The sequence below is a fragment of the Castor canadensis genome, chromosome 19 (genome assembly GCF_047511655.1).
Source record: "Castor canadensis chromosome 19, mCasCan1.hap1v2, whole genome shotgun sequence".
Taxonomy (NCBI): Eukaryota; Metazoa; Chordata; class Mammalia; order Rodentia; family Castoridae; genus Castor; species Castor canadensis.
Genome location: NC_133404.1, coordinates 35022554 through 35040525, shown reverse-complemented (window position 1 = coordinate 35040525; position 17972 = coordinate 35022554). Strand labels below are relative to the sequence as shown.

Sequence of the window (17972 nt, the reverse complement as noted above, 5' to 3'; positions counted from 1 at the left end):
ATCTTAATGTGACTGAAAGTCAGCACCATACATAATGGTAGAAAGTGGAACACTGAGAAACATTTTCATTAAAGTCAGGAATTAGACAATAATATCTCTCTCAACAGTTTTATTTATTATTGCTTTGTAGAAGTAATGAAATTAAGCAAGAAAAAAACTTGTTACAGATATTAGAAAAGAGGAAAAAGAAGAGATTCCTTTTTGGTAGTTCTTGTGTATATATTCTTAGAACCCCTGAAGAATGAAATAAAATGCTATTTGAACCAATAAAGAAGATTCAGTAAGGTTGCAAATCTAAAAAAATGAATACTTTCAAAATATTATTTTATATGCAAATTATAACCAGTTTAAAACTATAATGGAAGAATGAATTTATTTACATAGCAAACAAAATGAAGATGGCCAGTAATACAAAATAGTTACAGAATGGAAATTTTAAGGAAATGGGCAAAATGTTCTCAGCCATAAAACAATATTGCCTTTGGAAAGGGAGATTCAACTTCCAAGATTCAATAACTTGCTCCTTCTAAGTTAATATGTTAAACAGTGAAATCTTCTTACTAGCTGACAATTCATGCCTACAATTTATCTTATTTCCTCTTTTAGACTACCTCTGAGCTCAAACAGAAAATGAAGTCCAAGTTTGGAAATAATTTGCCAACTTTCAGTCCTGCCTCATGCAATCTTTCCCCATCTCACTTATCACAATTAGCTATTCCTAGGAAGTAAAGCCTGTCCTGTTTGTACCACATGCCAACCACTGTAGGCATGGGCACTTGCTTTCGATCCTAAGTTCTTTGTCCTTCTACAGTAGGGTACACAGATTTCACAGGTTGGTAGAAACTGGGCCAGTAAGCATGTATCTCGTCTCTTCTCCCCAGAGCTAACTGATATTTTTCTTGCGGTCATACAACTCAAAATTGGCAAAATTTAAGATTTGTAAAGAGAATTTGGAAAACTAGTCTTTTTATTTGAAATATTTAAATCTTTAAACATAGGGAGCCTATTTAAAAAGTAATCACTGTGTCCATTGCAAATAAACCACACTGGTGACAAAATTGGACTTGTGGCCTGGCTCATACTGCTTGCTTTAGTTTTTGGCATATTAAAATCCATGAGGAAAAATATGGAGTAGGGTGGAGAGAGTGTTTCAAGTTGTAAGTCTCCTATTTTTGCTCCAGAGTGTGGTGCAAGAAATCATTCTGTATACATCTTATTTGCTACCAGTCCTAAAACTGAGTTGAGCAGAAAGAGAGAGAGAGAGAGAGAGAGAGAGAGAGAGAGTTTATGTGTGTGTGTGTACACATACTCAAGTACCTTGAAATTCTTTCTGTGTTTAATCCCTTTAAGTCAATGAAAAGGAATTTAAATTTCCTCTCCTAATGTTTTATCAAACATTCCTATGCTTTTGCCTTCCAATCAGGTATTTTTGGTCACTGTCTGGAATTTTGAGCTCTACATGGTGCCTCTGGCATTACTGTTGCTTTTTGTCTACAATTTCATCAGACCCATGAAAGGCAAAATCAGCAATATCCAGGACAGTCAGGTAAGCAAAATTTACAGACTTCTGGCTTCCGACTAATGAAAAATACATTAGCAGTAATGATGAGGCACCACCACCAAATAATGCTCCAAATCCATTTTGTTGGAGCCATGATAAGCACATACCCTGATACCTGTTAGTAAATATCAGAGACTTGGATTGCTTCCTTCTCTGGCCTTCCCAACACTGGAGTTGAAAGAAAACAATAATACCACATAGAAACCTTATTACAAAGATTGACTGTATTCACACTAGTGCATATTCACCTGTCTAATGTTTCAGTAAGGGACCCAAATGGAAAGAAAAATCATTCCAACCACGAGCCTCACTATAACACAGTATAAGAGTGTCAGCCTTAACAGAATCATGAATATTTCATTTGTCAGAGTAAACAAAACTGTTTCTAGAAAGTATAAGTTGGTGATACATTTGTGAAGTTGAATGCCTTCAAAAGGCACTCACTTAATAGCTCTTTATTTAGAGATAACAGTTTTATGTAGATTATGCATCATGTTTGCAGTCTTGTCACAGTATCCCTGAATATTAGAAGTATTATTTCACAAGAACACTAAAAATACTAACGCTAAAGTTCCATACAAAAACTTTAAAATGTGAATGAGTTTCATTTGCATTGTGTAATTTCAGCTGATGGTCTATTAATAAATTGTGGGATCTCCTTTCAGGAGATCGCAGACATAGAAGAGGAGGAGGACGAGGATGACAAGGTGAGTGTGCTCATCAAAGAGCCTGAAAAGGACAAAAATGTTGGCAATAGAAGTTCTCCTCCAGGCTGTGTGTATGTGTGTGTGCTGTTTTTCTCAGTAGTAGAGAGTGAATAGTGTAATGAGATTGGAATATCTTTTGGGATGTTTAAAATGCAATAGCTGTCATATCTATTTGCCTGCTTATCCAAATATGATAGCAGTAGCATTTGCCTTATTCATCTTACAAGTCTTTTTTCATTGGCAGATGCTAATTATATATTTTTCTGGCAGACACTGTGATGTTTGGGACCTTAATAAGATTTTTAAAAATGAGACTGAGAGGGGGTAAAAGAAGGAGTAACTGAAGTGCTCTAAAAAAGCACAGTGATAGGTCGTTGCCTGGATGCAAGCCAAGAACAGTCTTCCCCTTTGTAGATAAAAGATAGCATGGGGAGTCAAGAGAAAATCAAGGGAAATTGTTGCTCCTTTAGGTTCCTGTCTGCACTCTGTGGTGTGGTCACCCACTTCCGAGCCTGTCACTTCCCCAGCTGTTGCTGGCAGTGATTTCAGCTACATGTCTGTGTACATCTGTCCTTTCTCTTCTCCTGGGAGAATCTCTCAAATCTGCTGCTTTTGTTGTCATTACACTTTCAGACAAACCTTCTGGAACAAAATGAAAAAAGCAAAGTGCCAAATGAAATGCTTCTAGCTTAATGGACTTACAGTTTCCTGAAACCTATGGGTATATGGAGCTTATGATGGTGGCATGGAGGAAGCTTGGGGGAGAGGAAAGGGTACAAGGGAGAACCATAAGAGCAAGTATGCTGTATAAATCCCTATACAATAAAAGTTAATTCAAAGACACTGAGTCCATGACAAAGAGAGTCTTAAAATTAATTGAGTAGTCCAGATGGTTTTGCCTATTTGAAGCAAATGGGTAGATTACCACAACCTTATTTGTTGTTCTAAGGTGCTCATTAGTAGCAAAGCAATAAAATAAAGTAAAATATATATTTTTTAAAAATCCACCTTTTTTTCTGGATAGACAACTCACCACTTCAATTTGTCCATTAATTCAGAAGCATCCTGACACTGTTTGTGCATTTGCTTTGTTTTTATGGAGCCCTCATTATGTAGATCTGGTTGATTAAACCACTGGCTATTGGTAACTGTCAATCTCCAGTCTGTATCCTCTTTCTGGGGTGGGAGGGAGGTGCCTGAAAATTCCAAACCTGTAATCACACGATTGTTTCCCCTGTCAACCAGCTCCCCATCCTTAGTGACTTTCCAAAAGTCACCTCAAAGAATCTAATTCCTAATATATTCTGATAGGCTGTGAGGAAGAAGAGAAGGAAAATGTCTTGCATTTTATGTACATGTCACTGGACCAAATATGAGGCAAGTGCACCCTCAGAAGACAGGCTGGTGTTTTAGCTATAATGGCCGAGATGGGTTGTTATGTACCTGCTGAAATGTGTAGGCTTACACCAGTTAATGAAGTATTTACTAGACTTAGTGCCTCAGCTAGAATAATATGAAGCAAAATTATGTTTTTTGTTGAATTGAGTGAAACTGCCAGCATAGTTATATATGCAACAGTACATTTTCTGATACTTGTGGATAAATTAGGAAGAGGTATTATAGGATTTGATGGGCCAGAAATGGTAAATGCAGTTGCTAAAGAACTTTCTGAGACCATAAACTGTCTTACATTGTTTTCTATCCATTACCATTCATTAGTAGAAAATAATTCTGAAAATGTTTCTGTGTTCCTAGACATATAATGTGCATGGTAGAAAATAAATGAGAAGACTCCTGCCAGGAGGTTATTACTTTTCTGTATGAATTAATTAAGGGTGCTTGTCCTCAGAGCTATGGCTTTAATGTAGCAAGCCTTGCTAATCTTCCAGAGGAAGTGACTCAAGAGGTACATAGACAAGCAAGGGAATTTGAGAAGATGGCTCAGTCACTATGGGTATTTCAGGAAGTGTCCTTGCTAGGGAAGAAAACTATAGTTGTTGAAACTGTCTATAAGTTGCTGAGTTTGATTAAGGAATTATAGACTACTTTGGAATCATAAAGTTGACTTTGAACAATGGTGGTAAATTCTCATGATATTATGACCTAAAAAACTTTATTTTTAAAAATAAAAACTGTCATCTTTTTAACTTAAACTCAGGTGTGGCTGAAAGAGGTTTCTTGTGAATAGCAAAAGATTCTCTTTCCCTTCTTTCTAGATCTGGAGTGATTTCAGGCACTGGGGACGTAAGCAACTATAACAAAACATATTTCTACCATCCTTTTCACTTAGCCAATTCCAAGAATTGGCTAGGAACCAGGAACAAAAGCCAAATATATATATTTCTTATTATATCACAATATCACACTAGGCAAAATTCTAAGTTTTTATAACAAAAACTCAGAAGAGAGGAACATGTCTTTTTGTTTGGTCAAGTCTGTTTAAATAAGCTGCTCATTGGAAGAGGACCCTGTCTACCTTTTGGGATAATTATGTCCATATGCCTTTGACCTGCCTGATAAAGGAAAGCTTCTGACATGAAGGCAATGGAAAAGTGGTGTTCTGCAACTGGCAGTCAACAAAATCAGGCCATAAATCTCGACCAGTGAGTGTCAGTGTCCAGTCTTCAACTGAGGTGTTTCAAGGGCTGCCTGGAAGTATAGGTACAGAGCCATCTTGGCTGTCTCTCTAGGCAAGGATGAGCGAAGAGAGTCTAGCAGTCAGCAATAGGGATGAGCCTTGGATCCATTGATTTCATCTTCACATGCATTACACATATTAGTTATGTCAGCCTGCTCCATGGCTGAGAGTATTGACGGTATGTCTCTTCTCCCTCCCCAGAGCAAGTTCATTTGTGAGATATTTTTATTGAAGTATTTCAATATGACCTTTCGATAGCCAAAGCATAGCCATAGTTGTTTTCCTTCCTTGATTTTATAGCTCCATGAAATGTTCTAAAGGAAAGAATCTAAAACCAAAATTGGACTTCTATGGATGCCTATCCTGATGAATACACCCTTCTATTGTAGGGGAGACTGGCAAACATTTTAGTCTTTGCCCGTGTTTTTTTTTTTTTTTTCCACTCTTCCTTCTGTTGGAGATTTGTTAAAATAGATTAAACTTGAAGTTTAAAGGCAAGATTTCTTAAAGGCACATCCCATATGCATGACAATATATCATTTCCTCTCCATTTGTAGCAACCTCCACTGATAGGATGTGCTCATCTTGGATCTGGACAGAGTGACTCCCCACCCCAGTGGACTGTCTGAATGGTGTTTCCCACTGAGCCCCACTGGCTTCTGCTGCATGTTTGCCATGACAGACTGTGCTTCTGGGATATGTAACATGCCCGAGTCAAAAGGAACTGTTTACAAATTATAAACACATAGCCATTCTGTACAAAACCAGAAAAGGAGAGAAAATCCTTTCTACCCAAACTATCCATCTTGATAATGACACTCCTTAATTGCCAGCACCCCTTCCCACCAAATAACTTCAGGGATGGCTGTGGAAGATGAAAGCCTGCCTGGCCCCTTTGGCCCTGCTTCCTTGGGAGATGAGTGCAATCCCATTTGCTGCTTGCCTCCAGTGCACAGAGCAGGACACAGTCTGGGGTCTGTCATACTTTTATTGTCTGGAAAAAAAGTGTTTGTGAAATGAAATCACTGCAGACTATTGCTTCTTCTCATTGTTAAAAGTACATGGTGATAATCTGTATTAGAAACCAGACTGGACTCTATAATTTTGCCTTCTTTTCTTTTGTGGACTTTCAGTGATGGCACAGAAGTTTCAGGTAACTAGTTTTTGGTTTTTAGGAGACAAAACATTCAGACTAAACTTTGAAGAGAGGAATCCTTTTTTCTTACACTTGATGGCCCGTGTAAGAAATTGCTTGTTATAAGTATAGTTTGCTAGAGACCCCAGAACAAACAGATAATGGCTAAGTTCAGCCAACAGCAATCAGTTGACATTTCCTATTTGTATTAGATTCCATATGTGGAATCCTTCCGTGTGGACTTTATTTGTACGGATGGATTACAATGAAAATTGCATTAATTTTCTACACAGTAAAGGTCAGTAATTGAAGCATGAACCAAGAAACTATTGTGTAAAATGCTGTATCCCATACTTAGGAAAGGTCATGCAAGACAATAATATCTTGTTTTCATTGCTGAAGGTATAAATACTTGCATTAGAGTTTCTTTCTTTTTCCAGCCCAACAATCACTTACACAGAATATTTCAGCATTTACTATTAAGATCAGCAAGAAGAAATCATAAGGGCATGTAATAAAAGGGAAAAAAACCCACTGCTTTTGGCTCTCAGAAGAAACTACTTCGAGACCTACATTGTGGGTTGGTTTGTTTATAACTAGGCTGTCATAGGACTTGAATGATTTCTTCTTTTAGGATCATCAGTGAGGTCACAATTGCCTGACAGTGTTTATGAAGAAAGAAAATCCTCCCTTAATATCAGTTCTTGCTAAAAAACAGGCATGCATTTTTTTCCTTTAAGAAAACAAGATACACTGAATACATTTTTGTTGGTTGAGGGACATTTTCTAATGAAAGAATATTAGATATTAGATCTGTGTCCTGTTTACACAAATTAGAATGCTATCATTAAAATTTAAGCACATCCTAAACCATCAATTTCAGCATTCAAAGTGATTTTCCTCCTCCAAACCAATTAGTGTCCTCATCACTGCCCAGGCAGAACCTCTGTAGTGGGAGAAGCACGTGGAATATGTGTTTGCAGTTCTCTCTGTGAATTAGCCTTCAGCATGAGTTCTTTAGGTCCACCATTGCTCATTCCTTCTGTTTCTTTGTTCCAGAGAGGGAGAGTATCTTCTGTATGTTGTGTTGACCAAAGAATACTGTTGTGCACAGAGGAAGTCTTACAACCTACTAGCAAGAGTAGTGTTCTTATTTTTCCTTTGTGCTTTCTTAAGGATGTCCAAAAGATAATAAACTAATCAGGGAATCTTTAAAAATGATAGTATAATCAGTGCTACTTAATGATGATAAAGTGTGGCATTTTTAAGGAAATACAGAAATCAAAAAAGATTATTGAATAGATAATAAGAGTTAACACAAACACATAATATCAGAGCGTATACAATCTATATACACAGCATATTGCAGAAGACCTGCTGTGGATAATTTTCAGTAGAATAAAGTAAATGAGCATTCTGATTTAAACCTTCTTAATTTGATTTAAGACTATTAAATCAAATAACTATTTGTGATGACTATTAGTGATGAAGTGATTTAATTGCTAAGATTTCTAGAATACCATCTTACTTTCCAGATTTTAGTAGCTCAATGTACTCCAGCCACTTCTTAGTGATTAATATATACATGTTTTGAACCAGAAGATGGTATCTTCCTGAGTTCCTGTACTCCTTTGACACATCAACTTGCTTACAGTTCCTTCTTAGAAATCAAACCTCCTTTCTTAAAAGGGTTTCACTTCATTATCTTCAGAAGTAATCCAAAAATGTTATTAACCTTGCCTTTTGGATCATTATTCAGCAACATTATTATCACATTGACCAATATCCCTAGTATTTATAGATCTTTTATGATATCTACAGTAAGTATTGTACTTGCTATGTTATTTTTAAATATTGTAAATATGTCATACCAGACTTGAAATTGTACAAACTATCTATCAGTCTATTAGCTAACATGTAATAGCTAACAGAATAGAATCAGAGGTTCTGATTATTTTTGTAGTCTGTTGCATTGAGTGTTTAAATTTCCCATTGCTTAAAATTATTACATCAAGCTGAGTTAGAATGCACTGAAAATTATAACCCAGTTATTCTCTAGTCATTTTTTCTGAGGATAGCAACTGTTATTCTTGTCTTTCTTAATGAAACTCCTCTGTTTCAGGCCAGCCCACCCTAAGTCTTCTTATCCAAGAAGTTTATGAGATAATCATTAGATAACTTATAAGAATATTGATAGGTACTTTGTAAGATAACTGATAAAAAAGTGAAATACCATTTTTTTTCAGAAGGAAAAGTAAGTAATGAGTGATAAAATAATTGAAACAATAATAGTTACATAAAACAAGACCTGTGTTGAAAAAGAATAATTTAAATAATAAGATTTATGAAAGTATCAGTATTTTTAGAATGTTCACAGTTTGCAGGCTATAATATCCTATAACTTATTTAATATCAAAACTATTATATTTGATATTTTTCACTTCTACAAATGAACAAATCCTGGTTAAGAATAATTTATACATCTGAGATTTCCCAGTTAAGACAGTTGCAAGATACAAACCCAACTCTAACCTAAAACTTACTTATTTTTGACTATGCTGTATTGTTTTAAAGCAGAATATCATTGGTGTATTCATTAATATGTCCACTATATTATAGGAAATATTTATTGATTGCTTTCACTGTATCAGAGTTTGTCAGTACAAAGATTGTGATATAAACAAGGTACCAAGACTAAATAACCATGGTGCTGGGTGGCTGAGTCCTGTGTTATCAAAGGATTGTAAACTATGTTGGGCAGTTGAACAGAACTGTGTGTGTGTGCAGGAAAGATCAGGTGTGCTAATAGGAACTCATACTTGGGTTGAGTTTTAGGGTAATAACTACCTTTTCCAATTATTGATCACATAAAAAGCTATTTCTGTCCTCACTCTCCCACCTGTGAGAAAGCTAAGAGCTGCACATTGATAAATTAGAAACTCTTGCTAAGTATTATTTATCTACAGTAGTTCAGGCTATAGAAAACCATTGGCCTCTTTATCTGTGATAGAATCAAGTTCTATCAATGAACTCAGAGAAATTTAGGATGATAATCAATCTCCCCAAGTTGTAAGTGCCAAATATTTTTTCCTAAACTCAGTTTTCTCAATTGATAAATTCATCAATATCTTCCTCTTGATGTTGCTGTCTATTCCTTTTTTTTTTTAACCTTTTCATTCAATATAAGGCAAGATTCTTGGTGCCAGGCAGAAACACCTGTAGGTAAATACCAGTGCAGTGCCTAAGTACGTTATGTAATGAACAGAGAGTTGGAGCAGTAGAAGTCACTTAGAAATGATATTGATTCAAAATCCAAACCCTGTTTTATATTCATTTCCCACAGTAAAAGAACTACTTGAGAAAGAAGTACTCCCAAGAAAGAATACAGATTTCTACCCCTCCCCCCATCTAAGTCGTGTGCTCATGGCTCCTCCTCCATGTGTGTGGGAGTTTGTGTGTGTGTCTGCATGCCCCCAAAATGTCTCATGGGAGAAAACTCTGGAAACAATTTCCAGTGCATTAAGCCAGGATTCCCAAAGAACATTTTTTTAACCTCATATATCAGAAATGTTGCTTTGCATTGTTTTTTTCCTTATCTTCTTATTTGGACAAAGAAGATGAGGAAAAATTTTCTTTTTCACATTAAATACCATTCCATGTATTTCTAATGTTTTTAATTCTTATTTTTCATTTTAGTGAAAGTATAGTAAAGTTTATTCGGAAAGGAATTTTGTATAACAGGATAAAAGTGGGGAACAAATAAAAATGGGAGTAAAGACTTCAAGTTTTCAAATTGTAGTCTCTTAATACTCAGTGCAATGAATGACCAAACATATTCTTCTTGTGTAAAGTCACATTTTTGCATCTTTTGTCTGGGTGGCTGAAATTACTGTGATGATCTTGAAATAAAAATTTTTCATTCATTCCTTTTGGGAACCATGTCCTGTGACAAACACCACTCCATTTTTAAGCAGGTCAGAAGGATTTTTCCTGACAGGGTCAATTTTCAGAACTATCTCTGGTTTTGCTTAGATAATTAATAGAAAAATGAGAGTTTTTCTAAATGAGAACATGCAGGAAAGATTTAAAGTAACATACTGATTATATAATTAATTTTCAGTTGTAAATTCATTTTGATGGTGTTAATTCCCTCCTAGAGGCATGAAGCTAGTTTATTGCACCTACAGTGCTGGGCTTACTGGAGACACAGGGGAGACCACGAGGCCTTGAGGAAGGAAAGACTTGCTTTCTGATTTGTTCTCTATGGGTTTTGTTTGGTTTTTTGAAGAATGAACAGCTATGGTACACAGGCATGTTATTTGTTCTTAATTCAACTGTTTTTAAAACTTGGTCAAAAGACTCAGTCCTTTTGATGTTTTATAAACAAAGGGACAATTTACAAAGGGTAATCTTGTGTTTATTTTAATATGATATAGTATTTTAGGTTATTCACTTGGAGCTTATCATTATTTTTCTAAACAATTAATGCCATTTTTCCTTTTAGTGAATTAAAAAAAAAACCCAAGGGAGGTTAAGATGCGAATTCTGGATTAGTAAACTTCCATGATTTCCTCACTGCTGCTATGTGGTGATGTATGCTTACTTATAAAGTAGACCCTAAATCATGAGAGTTTTACTTACGCAGGATTCTGTGTTTTTTCAGGTTTTTCATGACAAGTACAGTTCCCATTCTTTTCAAATATAGAAATATAAAACTATATGTTTAGTCACAATTATCTTATGCATTTGTGTAATCACACCACTGGCTATCACTATTTTTATTACACATTTTCCTGTACAGTGAAAATATGAATGCACACAGGCGGCAGTTGGTCTTTCTGAATGAATCACTCCTTACTCTTCCAAGGCTGTTTGGTGGTGGCAGCAGATGTAATGTTGCGTATGCTAAACTGTGTTATCACCACATTCCCTGCTTCAATCTGAGATGTGTAAATAAAGCCAGCATGATGTAGCTAGATCTGCCAGCTGATCTTTCATACAACTCAGGGCAACATGAGCAGACTTGTCCTGGGAGATCATTTCTTTTGAAATTTAAATTAACCCCAGTATTTTTTAACCTAGATGCAAGGTATCTTTTTTTTCTTTTTGCCTGCTTGAAGGGAAGGGGCTTATGTTTATGAAACACTTAAAATGTCCCTGTATAATAAGGTTTTCTCCAATTAGGTCGAGCATTTTGATCTCCATTTGCCGAAAATGCAATTGTATTCAGAGAGGGTTAAAACTAGTGATGATCACAGCTATGGCTTGAATCTGGTTTGAGTGTTTTGTTCAAGGTTTCAGATACTGGGAACTTTGGTCCTCAGTGACAATGTTGAGATGGTAGAATCTTTAAGAGGTAGTGCCTACTGGAAATTTGGTCACTGGGAGCCACACAAGGAAGGGATCAGTGCTATTCCTGGGAAGCGATGCTCTCCAGAGAGGTTGTTGTGAAGTGAGAACACCCCATGTGTGTGGCCTCTGCTGCATGCAGCTGGTTCCCTTTCTGTTTTCTGTCATACTTTGCCATCAGAAAAATGATTCAAATTAAGTTCTTTATAAGTCACCCAACCTCAAATACTTTGTTTTAGCAACATAATTGCTAAAGTGGGGCAATACAATTGCAAAGCCATTAGATAACAGGACCAGAGTTACATCCAGTTGCCTGTGACTTCATAGCCTGCTGTAAATGATGCATGTACCTGGGTTTTCTGAAAGTAGCAACACTAATACTAAACGCTATGTAATGTATCCATTGTCATATTGGTGGATGTTATTAACAAGAGTCATAAAATCAAGACCTCTTATTTTAAAACAGATAAAAGTGAAAGAAACGTTTGCTACCTTAAAGATAAACATGTTTCCAAAATATGTAACTTTATGGAGATTGTATGTCTTAGAGCTTTTTTTTTTTCATTTTCAGATAATTTTTCATCTGTTAGTATAAACAATGCTTGGTTACCTACCATACTGCTGAATTTCCCAAATATTTTCAAAAGACAAAATATATTTTGGGCCAAAAAATGCTGGAAAGGAACTGCAGGTAGAAATGAGTAACTAGAGAAGGTTTTTAAAGTTATATGGAAAATATAGAGAACATAACCATAATGACGAGGGTAGAGAAAGTAGAACAAATATGAACAAAGTGTCTACTTTTTAAGCATCTGCCAGAAACTTTTGGGGTTCTTCTGGTGGAAAGGACACTTGTTTCGGAGTTAGTAGTCCTAGATTGGAACTCGTAGTCATGTATATGTGAACATTTAAAATTGTGGACATAAACAACTTCCTGAATCTCTCTTTGGATGCTGGCTTCCTGTAAATAGAAATACTAGTACTGAAGGCTTTGTGATATGTCCACTGGCACATTGGTAGCTCAAAGGAAAGAAATTCTACTGTGCAGAAAGTGAAAAGAACATTTGCTACTAGAATGATTGCAGGGGTAGAGATGTAATGCAAATTGAAGGAGCAGAGATGGTAGTCAGTGTAGACTGGAACTCTGAGGAGGCATCTCAAAACCATGGAACTTGTGTGAGGTCCTCTATCATTCACCTTAGTTTATGAGGCCTAGGATTTTCTCTTGAATTCTAAGTATTTACTTATTTTCTGGGTCAAAGTAAATAATCCTTTGACACTATTACACACTTGACATCCTACTCTTCCCTGAATCAATCCATTTCTCCATCAAACAAACACTGCTTGCATCCAGGAGGTATTGAGTGCAGTTCTTTATGCTGGGAACAGAGTCAGATAGGGAAGACATGACCTATCTGTTGGTCCATTATACAATGTGAAGGTTGCAGAAGATACTAATGAAACATCCAAATATGAAGGTATAAATACCATCTTCCTGTAGCATAGAAGCTAGCATCCTTTCATCAACACAGACATTGTCCCAGGGCTATCAAAGGCATTCAGAGATCAGAAACTACCTGTGACCCTAATCATGATGCTACATGCCCTCAGATGGTCATTTCCCCTGTTGTACATGAGTGTCAAAGGCCTTGTGAAGGGATTCTCAGGAGGGCTGGAAATGCAGGAACAAGTGTTTCTCCCCTACTGTTAAAAAGAATTCTCTAGAAAGAATTGGTCCCCTCCTGTACTAATGAATGTTAGGGGAAATTCTCAGAAAGTTTCTTTTCATTAATATTCTCCATTTTTGAGCCAAGTATTGCACTTAATATTTCCACTGGGATAAGTTGTGCAGGCTCTCAGTTTATGCTTTCTGCTTCTTCTGTGGTCATTCTAACAGTCCATGAAATGCATGTATGGGGACCAGAGTCCTTATAGATGAACACCAGTTTAAATGTAACAAACCACCAGGGATAACCTACATCTGACTCATTCCAGGGGCTGAGTAATGAGCTAAAGCTTTTGGATGGTCATTAATAAAACAAAGTGCTCTTGAGTTAGCCAACTCTCGTCGCAGGAACTGGGGTGGAGAAGTATGGAATGTTTCTGCCCAATCAACTACATGATATTCCTGCCTACCACGACTTGGTCGTTACCAGGGCCAGTTGAGGATGGCTAATAGGTGTGTGTTAAATATATGCATAATTGAAACTGTCCTGTAGTAAAAAGTAGCCTGAACACTTTATGACAATGTTTTATTTCACCCATTGTATTTAAAACTTTTATAATGCATTTGTAATATGTAAATAAGAATACAAAGTACATTCCTAATGAATAAATGAATACTCATACTCGATTCCTTGATGACTAACTATAGCTTAGTCTGTTTTGTGTTACTATAATAACATTCCTGAGCTTTGTACTTCATACTTAGCATTCATACATGATTTAGGTAACTAAGTATTTTTAAAGGGTTATCAAGGAATTATTTCAGTGTAACAAGATAAAGTAGGGATAATAGGCAAAAAAAGGGGGAAACATTTCCTGGTCTCCATTCAGGACAAGGGAGTAAAGACTCCTCAGAACTCCTTCTGAGGGTGTTGACCCAATTACCGAATCACCTGTCACTAGGCCCTACCTTTTAAAAACCCATCAGCTCTTAATACTACTCCCTGCAGACCAACCCACTGGCAGATGAACCTTTTAGGAAACAAATCCTATCCAAACCCTAGCAAACTGATAAATGTTAACATTTCCTAATTAACCCAGGGTCTCTGATTCATGTCACTGACACATGTAAACCTAAGTCACAAACTTGCTAAAGAAGCATCAAAGCCTGTGTCAACAGGAAGTAGTTACCTCAAGAATATTGATTCTGTTCCAGCTACTTGGGAGGCATAGACAGGATCATCACAATTCAAAGCCAACACGGCAAAAGTTGGCCAAACCCTACCTCAAAAACAAGATGGATGTTGGTGGCATGTGCCTGTGGTCCCAGCTACTTGGGACCAACCCTCCCCAAAGCCAGAGACCCTATATGAAAAGCACTAAAAGCAAAGGGATTAGTATGTGTCTCTGGGGATACTGTACTTGCTTAGTAAGTGTAAAGTACTGAGCTCAATCCCTTGTGCCACCATAAAAAAATAGTTTCTGAAAAAATGATTTTTAATACAACACAGCTGGAAATATATATTGATATATCTTCTTGTGAAACATGCATTTTCATTTAGACTGTTTTTCTACATTAATTCATCTTATTTTCCATTCTGAAGTTTCATTGTTCAAACATGATAAATGGCAAAGATACTGTCAATCCACCTGCTAGAATACAATTCAAACAGAATGTCAAATAAGTTAGTTATGCAATTGCTTTGATCTTTTTCACTCAATATGTGGAAACAAAGTGAAGACATTGAAAGTAAATTTTAGTATTGTCCTTTGTTGCTCACCATCCATCTTATTTTTGGAATAATTGAACTTTTGAAGAACTTTAAGTCAAACTATGTATTTCCCAAAGCTATTGAACTCTTGAAAAAAGAAAGAAATCTTTTAAATTTTTTGGTGCATTTTGGTTATAATCATTTAGAAAATTTTCCTGACTGAAGTGCCAAGTACCTTCATTGTTGGAAGGTTTTCATTAATGGATGTGAATGAAAAAGGTGGCAAAAGACATTACACTTTTTTCTATGAAAGCAATGTGATTTTAAATTCTGAAGCTACTTTTTTAGGGTGGGTGGAACTATGGGGAAAAATCTTCTATTTCTAATAGAATATAAATGGGAAAAATAGAGAAGGCATTGATTTTTTTTCAAAATAAATTTTGTTAAACCTTGTAACAAATCATAGACACATTTTATGTGAAGAATTGTCTTGAACAATATTTAACAGAGAAAGTTCACAGAAATATACTAAAATAATGTACTTGAAGATATTTGAGCTGAAACATAGATTTCAGAATTTCAAATAGGGAACTGAGAATATTTTCCATCAATGACATTTTGTTCTAAGTTTTCAAGGTACCTAAGTTCTTGTAGAGGAATTATCTCTTAATTAATTATGGTCTACAGTAGAGTCAATTAAAGTGTCAATTTAATGACCATTTAGTACAGCTCTGAGGTAGATTAAGAACAATCTCATGAAATATTAGAAATGAAAAGATGACATTAAAAACTATATATATTGAATAATAGTCCTGACATGGATTTATAGACAGATACAACTAAATTAGGAATATGTACTATTAATAATCATTCTTTCTGTGTCATTTAAAATAGTCACACAATCAGCATGAATACCTTTTTATTTTAATATGCACAATGTATACTAGGTTTTTGAAAAAAATGTTTATGAAAATAAGGCAAAATAAATTTATAGCTCTATCAATATAATAAAACCAAGTTGTCAATTAATAGACAATTCAAAGATTACATAATTTTGATTGCTTTCACTTTAAAAAACATACAGCTAAGGATGATATTTTTTCATCCTGGACAATAGTGGGCTTTTTAGCTTAGTCTTTGGATACTGAATATTCCAACTACAGCATCAAATTCATTAAAAACTAAAAGGACTGTGGAAATCGTCTATTGTTCTGAAATATTTATTCATGTTTTCTTCATAACCAGAACTTAAGTATTTGGTTGTTTCATAGAAGAAAAAAAATCAAACAATTAAAATAGGAAGTTTTTATTAAATTGAACCACATGGTAATTTGAGTCATTTTCCAAAAAATTGTTTTGACCTAAACTGGATGCTGCTGAAAAGAGGAAGCCACTTTTGCCCTTTGGGTCAAATTCCCCAGTGCTTCAAATGTTCCTTTATAAACATGAGTACTTATGTGGCAGACAGAGCAGGGTTGTCACCATTGTGCCCATTAAGAGATGTCAGCAGATTGCTGGGCATGAATGAGGTCGCTCTGGCAGCATATCAAATTTTTAACACAAACTGCTGAAAGTATCATAGTAAGGAGGAAAAAAAGAATTTTAAATTAGGATAAAAAGTTAAAATGTCTTGCAAGTTGCAAGAGGAAACAATGAATCCATATTTTCCTCTGTATTAGATGATTGGCTAAAGGAGTACCGAATGAATGGTAGGAAAAGAGTATGGACCAGATGGCAAGAAGTTACTCAAACCATCCCAGCATCCCTAACTAGAGATGAATAAGCAATGGTGCATTCCATCTTCTGCCAGTGTAGCTTCACAAACAAGGGCAGTTTGTACTATTTTTTTAAATATTTCTGCTATATCATCCTGCAGGGTGATGAGTGCTGCTTTACTCCAGTCTTATGGAACAGAAAATATTAGATGAAAATGGTTATCTTTTTAATTTGGCATACCAAGGGTATCATATGTATGTCCTAAATTGAGAAGCATTTTCTCAGTAATTTAGTGTAAATTCAATGCAAGTAAAATTCTTGATAAGAAAGTTTTATAGAGGTGTTTGAAGTCTTAGCACATAGCAGGTGTAGTAGGCACAATGACCCAGAGAGATGGGATGGTAGGGGGAATTAACTAGTCCCAATTATAGTCAAGTTCATAGGGAAGCTAGAACATACCTTCAGAATGTAAGAAACGGTAAAAGTAGCACTCTCTGGGGAATTTTCTTTCCTCAGTTATCTGAGTCATTTCTAAATTATATTTATAGCATCATGGCACAGTGAAAACACATTTAAGGTCTTCTGTATGCAAAGTAGGGAGAATATTCTTAGCAAGCTGAATTCTATTTCACACGAAGAAGTGGAAACTGAGGAAAAGGAGCTTATATTTGCTTCCAGTTCTATGAATAAATTATGATCAGCTGTCAAGTTTCTTTGTAAGGAATAATATGGGTAGATTGCTACCCACAGCAGTACGGTGCAATGGCATTATGGCACATCTGCAGGTGCTTGCTCTGTTTCTAAGGTGGTTGGCAAAGATGAGTAGAATGTTTCTCAGATTTGCAGTGTGCTGAGGACATTATTTTAAACGCACCATTTTGACTAAGATGCTACAGCATGAGGAAATGTGTTACGTGTAGCTCCAACATGCTAGGTTGTTACTGTGGGATCATGTCTGCAAGACTGTGATGAAGGTTACAGTGCTCTTGACATGACCTTGTGAGGATGGAGAGGAAACAAATCAGCCACGTTGTAGGGATTGCAGAATTCTGTGAGGGAGGTTGCAGACACTGCAGGGAATAGAATCCTCTGTTTCCAATGGGTTTCCACTCATCACTTCCTGATATTGAGGTAGCAACTGAGACTGGAGTTGATAAACATTTAAGTTGTGAAAAGTGTGACTTCTCTCTTGAAGTCACTCTATATTAGTTTTAAAAAAATGTTGTGCCAGCATGGTATGACTCTTTCTGAAAAGGAACAGAAAAAAAAAATGAAGTCACTAATTTAAATCTTGCTTTTATGTTTCCAGGAATCTGAGAAAAAGGGGTTAATTGAGAGACTCTATATGGTACAGGATATTGTTTCCACCGTTCAAAACATTTTGGAGGAAATAGCCTCTTTTGGAGAAAGAATTAAAAAGTAAGTTCTGAATGTGTGTTGTGATGTTGTAAGTAAATCTGCCCCCACAGGGACTGTGAGGGAATAGAGG

The 17972-nt window shown here is 35.9% G+C and overlaps 1 protein-coding gene and 1 pseudogene across 9 annotated transcripts in view; both read left to right on the top strand.

Annotated features, from left to right (window-relative positions):
• The window catches only part of Mctp2 (multiple C2 and transmembrane domain containing 2), a 238429-nt gene that overhangs the window by 194715 nt on the left and 25742 nt on the right, over positions 1-17972 (top strand). For all 9 annotated transcript variants that reach the window (XR_012444033.1, XM_074061890.1, XM_074061885.1 and 6 more), the window contains 3 exons: positions 1424-1546; positions 2227-2268; positions 17793-17902. Coding sequence is in view for 8 of the 9 variants with exons in the window: in XM_074061890.1 (XP_073917991.1) it covers positions 1424-1546; positions 2227-2268; positions 17793-17902 (275 nt within the window). In the remaining variant the exon portion in view is untranslated. The remainder of the gene's footprint in view (positions 1-1423; positions 1547-2226; positions 2269-17792; positions 17903-17972) is intronic.
• LOC141419280 (DNA mismatch repair protein Msh6 pseudogene) lies at positions 2961-17786 on the top strand (annotated as a pseudogene).